Raw genomic sequence first — 11,542 nt, 5'->3', positions numbered from 1 at the left:
TCTCTCTCTCTCTCTCTCTCTCTCTCTCTCTCTCTCTCTCTCTCTCTCTCTCTCTCTCTCAGAACCATGAACTACTTCCTGGTGTTCTTCCTAATACTGATGATTGGTGAGATCCTGCTGTGTACCGGCCTCAAGTACCGTGTCTTCAGCCAGACGGTCATGAGTAAGTCCCACCAGCGTACCATTCCTTGCACCATACACCCTCACCATGCACCAACGTCCCATTCCTTGCACCATACACCCTCATCATGCGCCAACGCACCATTCCTTGCACCATACACCCTCACCATGCACCAAAGTCCCATTCCTTGCACCACACACCCTCACCATGCGCCAAAGTCCCATTCCTTGCACCACACACCCTCACTATACACCAACGTACCATTCCTTGCACCATACACCCTCACCATGCACCAACGTACCATTCCTTGCACCACACACCTTCACTCACGCACCAGTTAATCACCATACGACTATACGCTTACAATACACCACCTCACCATACCTTGCACCATAGCCTAACGTGTATTACCTACTAAGAACAGTATTGTACGTATCCTTGTATGACGTTTGTGTGAAATGCATGACGTATACACCAATTACCTGAGAAGCTTTGTGAATATCGACTCGCGGAAAATCATGCATATATATCTCTCAAATACCTCTAAAATTGAGCTTTAAATATTCAATAAATTTTTTGTTTTCTCCTGGGTGCACACTGGATACTTGAATTCGTGAAAGAAGTTATAAATAGCTTTCACTAAGATTAAAATTGATTAACATTAGTCTTTAGGTAGGTAAGATGTAATATCGTCCTTTAGTGCATGTTGTAATTGTGGAAAATGTGATGATGATGATGATGATGATGATACTGATGATGAAGAGGAGATTGTACTGTAAGAGGTATGCTGTATTTTGTATGTATCGTATAATACAGACTCAACCTAAATTTCCCCCGTTCCCCCTGCACCAGTGAAGCTATACAGCATATCTAACCTCTCTCTCTCTCTCTCTCTCTCTCTCTCTCTCTCTCTCGGCAGATAAGATGTGGTATATAGACTTTCCTACCGACGACCCGATCAGCGCCTACATGGTGTACCAGGACTCCGTCTCCTTCCTCGTCATCTTCAGCTACATCATCCCCGTCTCCCTCTACGTCACTCTAGGTAACTCTGTGTGTGTGTGTGTGTGTGTGTGTGTGTGTGTGTGTGTGTGTGTGTGTGTGTGAGTGTGTGTGGTTAATTATCATCTACATCTTATCACGTGAATATAATCCGTCGAAGAAAACACGATGAAGAGCATTTTTCTTTTTTTTTTACGTGGCCAGCACAAACCCTTTCGTTTGTTTTATCTTCTGATCTCCAAGAATGAGTGAAACTACTTTCTTGCTGCATCTGTATCTTTTCATTTTGCATTTTGTTAACTTTTTACTAGTTTCAGACATTAGGATTTGGCTGGGAACTTGATTATGTGACTATTTTATTCTGGCTACCACCAAACGATTTTATTCAGCTAAGGAAAATCTCCGTCATATAAAAGGATTAATTTTATTTGTTTTAAATATACAGATCTGCACATAAAGGTGAATTTTACGGCAAATATCCGGTACCTTGGACACTCCCATTTTTTGTTTTCTAAAGTATGGAGTCCTTCTCAGATTCTAAAGACTGAAAAAATTATTCTTTCAGAGATAGGTGTCTGTCTCGTACTATTCAACAACCAGGAACTTGCCAGCAAAATAAGCTAAGAACAAATTTCAACTCGACACCTTTAAAAATCCCCTTTCCCTTATACATCTTTCAGAGATTCAGAAGTTCCTTGGCACGATGTTTCTGCAGTGGGACGAGGAGCTGACTGGCCCGGGCGAGGACGAGGCACCCAAGGTCAACACGTCAGACCTGAATGAGGAGCTGGGCCAGGTCAGGCTGGGGGCGGGGGTGAAAGGGCGAGAGTACAGATGAGAGAGAGAGAGGGTTCAAGAGAGGGGCGAGAGAAGGGACAAGAGAGGGCGCGAGAGAAGAAAATGAGAGAGGGGACGAGAGAGGGGAGTGACAGAGGAACAATACGAGAACGAAAGTGGTTGGGGGAGCAGGTTTTGAATGGGAGGAGGGTGAGAGAAGGGCAACAGGGAGGCAAGAAGGTGGACAGAAGTGGGAAAGAAAGGGACAAGAAAGAGATGACTGGCCCGAGCGAAGACAAGACTCCAGATGCTAGCACGTTTGACACTGAATGAAGGAGTAGATCAGGTAAGGTCAGTAGGGAGAAAGGCGGCAGAAGCGGGAAGAGATGGGCAAGAGGGGGAGAAAACAGAAGGCAAAGCAAGAGAAAACGGAGAGAAAGAGGGACATAAGAGGGGGCGTAAAGAGAGAAGCTGGGGAAAGAGGGGGGGGGGGACAAAAGTGGAGAGAGGAGGCAAGAGGGAAGGAAATAATGGAAGGCAACAGTGTGGCGAGAAGAGGGAAGAGAGTGCAAAAGAGTGACATGGAAAGGGGAGGAGGAGGAAGAAGAGGACAAGGGGGGGGGAGAGGAGACAAGAGAGAGGCCAGAAGGAAGGGCTGATGTAAAAAGAGAAGAGAGGGGCGAAAAAAGGGAAGCGAGAGGGAAGAGAGGGCAAGAACAGAATAAGAGAGGGGAGAGGGGAGGGCATGAAGAGGGAAGGGGAGCAAAAGAGGGACGACAATGGAAGGCAAGAGTGGGAGACAAAAAATAAGTCACGAAGAAAGGAGTAGAAGAGGTTGACAGGGGAAGAAAAGAGGGCAAGAACAATGTGAAAATAATGTGGTCTTATATTCCTTACTGAAAAAATAATTAAATCAGGTATTCATTGTCTATCTCTTTATCTATCTGTCCGTCTATCTATCTACCTAATTATCCCTCTCCCCTCTCCCACAGGTGCAGTATCTATTCTCGGACAAGACTGGGACATTGACAGAAAACGTAATGAACTTCCGCCAGTGTTCCGTGGGGGGCCAGAGGTACCAGGAGGAAGGGGGACGTCTGGTGGCCCTGCTCCCCCCTCACCTCACCCCACACCCTCTGCCCAGCCTCCCGGTGTGTTGCTGTTTTGATGTGTGTGTGTGTGTGTGTGTGTGTGTGTGTGTGTGTGTGTGTGTGTGTGTGTTAATTCTTGTGTGTTGCGGGTCAAAAATTCCGGTGTTGTGGGTCAGATTCTCGTGTGTTTCGGGGATAATTCTCGTGTGTTGCTGGTCTAATTATCATGTGTTGCGGGTCAAATTCTCGTGTGTTGCGGGTCTAATTCTCTTGTGTTGCGGGGCTAACTCTCGTGTGTGTTGCGGGTATGCTTAGTCAGCGTTACCAGTGTCTACCCTGCATTATTTTCTTCTTTCCATAATTTTTCTTTTTTTTTTTTTTAATCTATAATGTGTTGTATGGTTCATTAGCGAATTTTTTTTAGGCAGCCGAAATTTCTGCGCTCCCCACACCAGCAGACTGAGCCGCAACACACAAGATAATGCTATGTGGGTGTCAGGGGAGGCGCAGTTTATGTACCATCTTGATTCTGATGATGGTATTTGTGTTATTTTGCTTATTTCTGACAAACCTAAAGAATTATTATGATTATTTTTAGAGAGAGAGAGAGAGAGAGAGAGAGAGAGAGCGATAACCCCAACTCCTCTCGGTACAGGAAGACGTTGTGACGTTTCTGGAGACGCTCGCCCTTTGTCACACGGTCCAGGTCTCGGCGGGGAGGCCAAACGAGGTCATAGAGGGATCAGACGGGTTCAGTGGGGAGTTAAACGAGGTCATCGAGGTCAACGAAGGGTTAGTTGAGGCGCAGATGCAGCTACGTGACCTGACCCCCCGGTACCACGCCTCCAGTCCCGACGAGAAGGCACTGGTGGAGGCCTGTGCGAGGTGGGTCTTGGGAAACTTATGGTCCGTCTAGTCCTAACACCTCTTCCTAAGCGATTTATTTTTTGCTCATTACACCTTGCAGTATTCTTCTATGCAATTTTAAATCATTCTAAGATCACCATACTCTTTATAAGTAAGGTGCGGATTTATAATAACTGGCCGTATCCAAAAACAAATCGCTAAGGAAGAGGTGCTAGGGAGCCTCCTTAAGCGACAAGAATACAGGCCTATGAGTCAGGTGGATTTTAGAGTGAGGTGAATTTCTGAGTGTGTGCATTTGTAACTGGGATGAACTTGTGAGATTCAGTTGTGTTCTTGGTTATTGTGTGAGTGAGATGAATTTAAAAGTGGACTGAAAATTTTAATCAGGCATGTATGTTGTAGGTGGGGCATACCGACCGTCCATTCACTTGATGTAGCGATTCTTTCACGTGGCAGTTCTCTTACCACGCTGAGTGGTAACCATATTAACTAAATAATGGACTCCTGTTGGTCTATTGGATTAAGGTACTCGGACCAGATCTGGCTTAGAAGGCGTTACATCCAAAGGGGATGGATGTGGTTTATGGCTCACATAATATTGCCCAGGGACGAGCGAGGTGGGTGAGGTGAGTCAGGGAATGGTAATGAGTGGGATGAGTTTGGAATAATTTTACGACTGTGCGGTTTTATGAGATCTCCATCCCACAAAAAGGAGAAACGTAAAGTGGATCCTAACCGAGCACGACCTGTTCAACTGATATATGTGTTGGCCATAACTTTCTGGAACTACAGATGATAGAAAGACACTCCTAAACAGACTCAAATCATCTGGAGGTGGCTAGAAATAAGACTTTACTAATATCTTATCTAATGAAACATAATCCTGAACGACTCCAGATTCCAAGTAAATCATCTAGCGCTAGTCAGACTGAAAAACCACATTCATCATCATTCATATTAGAAATGGTAACAAGATGAATAATATGTGAGCGAATGAACCGGCATATGTGGTGTGTGTGTGTGTGTGTATGTGTGTGTGTGTGTGTGTGTGTGTGTGTGAACCGGTGTGTCTGTCTCAGATTTGGCGTGGTGTTCAAGGGGACGCGGGAGAAGCAGGTGATGCTGGAGGTGCTGGGGAAGGACAAGACCTTCACACGACTGCAGGTCCTCGACTTCGACTCAGGTCAGCATCACAACACAGTGTTATCCGAATCTCCTGAATGCCACACTGAATACGATTTTGCAGAGGCTTACTAGTGGAACTACGAGAACAATAATGGAATGAAGTAAATACTGTCAGGATACGCCAAATGTGACACAATTACACAAAACTGAGAGAAGATATTTATCATCACCAATCCAACAAAACTTTCCACATTTACATGGGGGCAACCAGAGTCTTCTTTTTCATCTCAGTTGGGATATTAAACATAAGAGAAAGGAAGCCTCAAGTACTTTAGAATCTGTAGCTGTTATGTTCCATAAGAAATACCAAGATTTTGCAACATAATTGTTGGGCGGCGGAATTACGACAAATACAAACATAATCCAGGAACATTTCTGTCTCTCTTTAGTTGTCTGTTACGACATGCAGATAATATACAATCAGTTTTCTTTCTCTCCTGTCTCCACATATAAATTCATACAAATTCAGGACCGAAGCCATAAGACTGTTAACTATGAAAAAATTTTCGTATAAGAACAGTACTGAACTGTAATACTGGGTGTGGCTATGTGATGACGTGTGGTATGTTCAGACCGGAAGTGCATGTCGGTGGTGGTGCGGGAAGCTGGGACGGGGGAGGTGTGGCTGCTGACGAAGGGTGCTGAGAGTAGCGTATTGCAGCGGTGTCGCAGCTGGGACCTCGACCACCAGCGCCTTAGGGAGACAACAGCTGAGCACATCGATGACTACGCCATGGTGAGCACGACGCATATGTACTCTTATGGTGATGGCAATATGACCATGTGAAACAATGGTAAAAGAGAAAGGTGGGCAGTGACGGAAGTCAAGAAGACATCTATGTTACTCTAGGAAAGGAGCATCGAGAAATCTTTTGTAATATTAGTCAGCAATCCTCTGGTAGGGCAGGGTGCTTCCTCAAATCAATGAAACTGTCTGGAGATAGCCAGGATAAAAATACCTAAGGGACGTCCTGCTTTGCAATGAGTTAAGGAAGACTTAGACATAGGCCTAATATCATAGAGCAGCATTAAACCAGATGCATAGAGGACGTACTAACTCTGGCGATATGCGACAGACAGGACTGAGGACGCTTGCTGTGGCCAGAAGAAAGCTGGAGGAAAAGCAATACCTGGACTTTGCTCAGCGGCTGTCAGCGGCAAGACAGGTATAGTTGGCTGACAGATATTGGTAGATTATACTCTTCATCCTGCTATCATGTTATAAGATCTGTTAAGGCAAGAAGGTGAGTTGATAACACGTCAGAGCTGAGGGCTGTGTGGTTTCAGAGAATATTCTTTGTGTCATTACTACTCGCCGGGAATAACTGATATTTCTCGGTGCCTAACTACATCCATGGAGTGCTTATGCGTTTATTAGGCTTTGGTTAGCGTCAGGTTTTGGAGACTGAGTTTAGTATATTATCACAAGAGAAAACTGGGTGGATTCAAAGATATATTTTAAAAGATTTGGTGTGACGCTACATACTTATTATAAAATGAAGATAACTCAGACGCCAAGTACTTGATATAAACTACTTGAGAGGTTGTACAGTGAGTAGTGTGTCTCAGATGGTGGAGGGTCGTGAGGCGGCCGTGAGGGAGGTGACAGAAATGATGGAGTCAGAGTTGACGCTGTTGGGGGCTACCGGGGTGGAGGACCTTCTGCAGGACGGCGTGCAGGAGACACTGGAGTCATTCAGAGCTGCTGGTATCAAGGTAACTTCAATACATGATTGTTGTTAATGGCTAGAAAAGGAAAAAAAGAACATTTCAACCCCCGTTTCAGAAAATGCTGAATCCGCACTTCTATGCCTTTCATTTTTGGCTATAAACATTTGTGACATATTCAGGTGTTAGTGTTGATTACCAGAAGATGAACTTGTATCGGACACTGGTTGGTGGGGGATGACTAAATTTGTGTTCCTCTGTGGTGGCCATCACCTGTGCAGTGTGCGGGCTTGGGTGATGAGGGATGAAAGGTAAATTTGCGTCTTTTTAACTTATCTATGTTAGTTCTGAGAGATCAAGAGCGAATGAGCTGCCTGTCATGAATGAACGAGTACTGCCACTGTACCTTTGTTCTTATCTTACTTCATTGTGTGATGCGTGGCTGTGGATGCTAACGAGAGGAGTTCAGGGGAACTATGTCTGTATTCTTTCCTGACTTAATATTCATTGTGTGATGCAGGTGTGGGTACGGAGGAATAAACGGTGAACAATAATCAACAAGGAAACGGATGAATGCTGCTTACATGACCTCTTCTCTTACTTCCATGTACGGTGTGCCAGTGTGAATGCTGAAAGATGAAGGTGAAGTAAAGCACCTTTTCCATTCTCCTCCCTGTGTGTTGTGGTGCAGGTGTGGGTGCTGACGGGGGACAAGGTGGAGACGGCAGTGAACATCGCCTACTCCTGCGGCCACTTCAAGCGCTTCATGACCATCCTCTCCATCACGGGTGTAAGGGACAGTGAGGACGCATACAGTCGGGTCCAGGCTTATCTGTAAGTCCATTATTACTACTGCATGTTTGCTCACAGGCGTAAATAGTAATGCCAGAGTTCACTCTAATACGTAATGCTCTTGTGACCTGCTCATATCTTACATTGTTCTCCTTTATTCTTAACTGTACTTCACTTCATTCGTCGTTTTAAGTGACTTTTTCCACTGGTGCCTGGTGGACAAGTGATCTAACAAGTCAGTCGGGGTGAACGTCAGGTGTTTTGGGCATTGATTTGAGTACATCAGAGGCCATTAGATATTTTTGGATCATATAATGCCATTCTAGGTAAAGACGTCGCTTATCCTTGAATATTCAGAACTAGGGAGCCTAGTCTTAGGTTCCTACCGCTCACAAAGGTTTATACGATACTGATGTTCCCGTCGCCTTTATTCTGTGCCTTTTTTGTCCCTGACTATGATGTCCGTCGGCAGCGAAGAGTCAAGCAATGATGAACAGTGGTACGGGCTGGTGGTGGATGGGACGTCCCTGGCCGTACTGCTGGAACACGTCAAGGACGACTTCTACCAGCTGTGTCGTCGCTGCTGGGCCGTCGTCTGCTGCAGGATGTCGCCCAGTCAGAAGGCTGAGGTGAGGGGAATGGTTGAAGGGCGGGTGATTGGCACTGACTGGAAAATTATTCAGTTTTTATTCAGTTTCTCATTTTACAGGATGAACATTGATTAAGCAAGGAGACAGGATTCGAAAGAAATACTAAAATTCTCTGGCATCAGCTGAGTCGTATTCTTGACTGAAATCTCTTCGCATTGTACATCGTCATTATCCTAGTCATTCTGACTATTATTCCAGACATTCTCCTCCTCTACTTCTCATTCTCTTTCACTACCTTGCATATATAATCAAGAGCACCAAAATAGCGGTGTAAGTGTTCGTATATCATTATTACTGAAGGCAGTGTCCCTGATAGCTTTTCTGTGTACGCGTTTCAGACCGTGCAGTTGGTGAAGAACTCGAGTGAATCCCCCCGCTGTGCTGCTGTGGGTGACGGGGCCAACGACGTGTCCATGATTCAGGAGGCTCACGTCGGTCTTGGTAGGTCACTTGTACAGCAATGGTTTTTTGTAATGGCTCTGATTTACAACTTACATTTGTAGCTACTTGTAACTAAATAGACAGATATGGATAGATAGATAGATCGATAGGTAGGTAGATAAATGCAGGTATGGATATTATCTAAACATCCCCCTCCTTTACATTACCTATATAAGCCGCTCCCCAACATCCCTCCCAATAATCAACACTCATCACACATTTCCCTTTTGCACTGTAATATCATCCATCACATATTCCGTCCCCCCACGGTCCCCCCACATGCCTCTATATAATTCCTTCCCTCACATATTTTCCTGCTTTGTTATAACCCCCCCCCCCACCTCCCCAGGCATCATGGGCAAGGAAGGGCGTCAGGCCGTGAGGTGCGCGGACTTCGGCGTGGCCAAGTTCCGGTTCTTGCGTAAGGTGCTCTTCGTCCATGGCCACTGGAACTACGTCCGCCTGGCCACCTTCGTTCAGTTTTCCTTCTACAAAAATGTGGCCTTCAACACGCCCATGGTCTTCTACACTATCTGGAGCGCCTATTCCACACAGGTAATTTAGCAGTGCTAGCGAATTCAACTAAAATCACCTCACTATACGAGAAGCGTTGCCTAGGCCGCAGTAGGTAATTTGGTGGCGGCATTTTCACCTATAATATTGTCCATACCACTACAATAAGCCTTTCCTTAGGTGAATGAAACACTCAAGTGATAACAGAAAAACACTGATCACCTTGTTACGAGAAGTCTTTACTAGGCTGTATTAAATTACTTACTGGCAGTAATTTCACCTAGGAAAATATCTACATCACTAAAAGAAGTCTTTCCTAGGCTGAATGAAGCAATTTTGTGGCAACACTATTGCAATATATTAGGACGGTATCGTAATAAAGGAGTTAATGGAGGCCGTTTTGAACCCTTTCATTGCGAGTGGTCTCTCCCAGCTTGAACAAAGTAGTTTGCCGGTTTCCATAATAAAGCAATAAACAAGCCACCGTAATAACGAGGTTAAATTTACTTTGTGTCTTTTGAGGCCTCTCCCCCAAAAACCGAACGATGCGATGGATCTGGAAAGTTCAGTTACACCAGTCAAGCCAGTTTCTTGTTGAGGACATCTCCAGTTGTCATGTTTTTATATTTCCTTCATAGAACGGGGACAATATTACTCTCGGACAGACCTTGACACTGCAGTAACACGAACCAGACCAAATTTTATTGGTAATGAACTCCATTATTGAATACCCTTCGAGAAATGAACGATGGTACTTGGAACAGACCTTGAATGTAAACTCGATCAAAATTTATCACTGCACACTTTACGTTTAACATTCTGGCAGCAAAGACAACGGCGATTGGAAAATCCATGATGGTTCTATTCCACGCTTGCAGACCTTGTTTTTTGTGGATGCCATAAATCGCTTGCTTGCCTGATATTTCTTTGCCAGCAGCGTTATCATAGACTGCATGAAACACTGAAATTGGTTGTTATAAAAGTTGGTGTGCTACGTGTTATTGCAGTGTCTTTAACCACTTGGCATCACTATTAACCACACTTCCCATGATCCTCAGAGCGTGTACGAGAGCCTGATACTGACCCTATTTAACGTGACGTGCACCAGCCTCCCCGTCCTCATCTTTGGCCTCCTGGAGCAGAACCTTCCCGCCTCCCTCCTCATGTCCCGCCCACACCTATACCAGCGCCTTGCCAACAACGCCATCCTCTCGTGGGGACAGTTCTTGAAGTGGAGCTGCTTCGGTACGTTACTAAGGAAGGCTTCGGATTCTTTCTGGCTCTTATCTTTCTGCCTGTTTGTTAGTTTCTTTATCTGTGTGCCTGCCTTTCCATCAGTCTGTTTATCTGCCTGTCTGTCTGTCTTTCAAATGGCCAACAGCTCAGCCCACTCAAAGGGAAGTTCTTTCAATGGAGCAGATTCGGTAAGATGGTGAGCAAAATTTCGGATTCTTTTCCTCTTACTTATCTGTCATTTTTTTCAGTGTGCCTGTCTGTTATTCTTTCTTCTGTCTGTCTATCTGTCTGTCAGTCTGTCTAAGGGCCAACAATTCTGGAGCTGATCTGATAGGCTGGCAAGCAATATTTCGGATTCTTTTTCTCTTCCAACCTTTCTTTCTGTGTGTTTGTTATCTGTGTGCCTGACTTTCTTTCTGTGTCTATCTTTCCGTCTCTCTCTGTTTCTAATGGACATCAATGCTATAATTTTAAGGAGCAGTTCTTACGTGGAGATGCTTCGGGAGGTTGGTGAGGAGAGTTTTGGAATCGCGAAATGTATATACGTTAATCCTTTAACAACTGAATAGAAGTATCTGGTATAATCTTCATTAAGAATACATAAGCGTCTCCAAGAAAGGTGAAAGATTTATCGAGATTTTTTTTTAATCCTATGACGGCTAGGGTATCTCTCCTTTAAGTCGAATCATCTGGTGTAATTAAAAAACAATCCCTAAATGGCAGTGGAAAGGGAAATGGTTGGAGGACGTCTAGCAAAATCTCTATCTTCTGTCTCCAGTGTTATACAGCTTCAACCTACCGAGTACCTCCTTTACCATTCCCATCTCTATCATACTTCTTCTCTACCACACACCTTCCCTACCACAAACCTCTCCTACCACAACACCTCCCCTAATACACTCCCTTACCACACACCTTCCCTACCTTACAACACCCTCACTATGCACCTCCCCTCTCACGTGCCGCCCCTCACCCCCAACCCCCAGGCCTATGGCACTCAGTGGTGATGTACTTCGGTCTGATGGGCACCTGCTGGGACGACACGTGTGGCCTGCCCCACGGACAGACCCAAGACCTCTACCTCTTCGGCGTTGCTCTGGGCACACTCTGCGTCTTCGTCACAAACCTCAAGGTGGGTGAAGACTGCATGATTGGAGCCTCTTCACACTGAGGTCGGAATCGGATATATACTGAAAGAA

The 11,542-nt window shown here is 45.1% G+C and overlaps 1 protein-coding gene across 1 annotated transcript in view; it reads left to right on the top strand.

The window, feature by feature from the left end:
* LOC145412437 (phospholipid-transporting ATPase IF-like) overlaps nucleotides 1–11,542 on the top strand; it is a 55,294-nt gene that overhangs the window by 38,350 nt on the left and 5,402 nt on the right. The window contains exons 11-24 of the mRNA XM_080282322.1: nucleotides 63–163; nucleotides 1,804–1,919; nucleotides 2,893–3,051; nucleotides 3,698–3,876; nucleotides 4,938–5,041; nucleotides 5,616–5,779; nucleotides 6,120–6,209; nucleotides 6,613–6,759; nucleotides 7,403–7,541; nucleotides 7,975–8,132; nucleotides 8,492–8,594; nucleotides 8,944–9,149; nucleotides 10,166–10,352; nucleotides 11,330–11,475. Of these exons, the coding sequence (XP_080138448.1) occupies nucleotides 63–163; nucleotides 1,804–1,919; nucleotides 2,893–3,051; nucleotides 3,698–3,876; nucleotides 4,938–5,041; nucleotides 5,616–5,779; nucleotides 6,120–6,209; nucleotides 6,613–6,759; nucleotides 7,403–7,541; nucleotides 7,975–8,132; nucleotides 8,492–8,594; nucleotides 8,944–9,149; nucleotides 10,166–10,352; nucleotides 11,330–11,475 (1,999 nt within the window). The remainder of the gene's footprint in view (nucleotides 1–62; nucleotides 164–1,803; nucleotides 1,920–2,892; nucleotides 3,052–3,697; nucleotides 3,877–4,937; nucleotides 5,042–5,615; nucleotides 5,780–6,119; nucleotides 6,210–6,612; nucleotides 6,760–7,402; nucleotides 7,542–7,974; nucleotides 8,133–8,491; nucleotides 8,595–8,943; nucleotides 9,150–10,165; nucleotides 10,353–11,329; nucleotides 11,476–11,542) is intronic.

The sequence above is a fragment of the Coenobita brevimanus genome, chromosome 93 (genome assembly GCF_032717465.1).
Source record: "Coenobita brevimanus isolate Jiangsu-jjx chromosome 93, ASM3271746v2, whole genome shotgun sequence".
NCBI classification, from domain to species: domain Eukaryota; kingdom Metazoa; phylum Arthropoda; class Malacostraca; order Decapoda; family Coenobitidae; genus Coenobita; species Coenobita brevimanus.
This window is presented reverse-complemented; position numbering and strand designations above follow the sequence as displayed.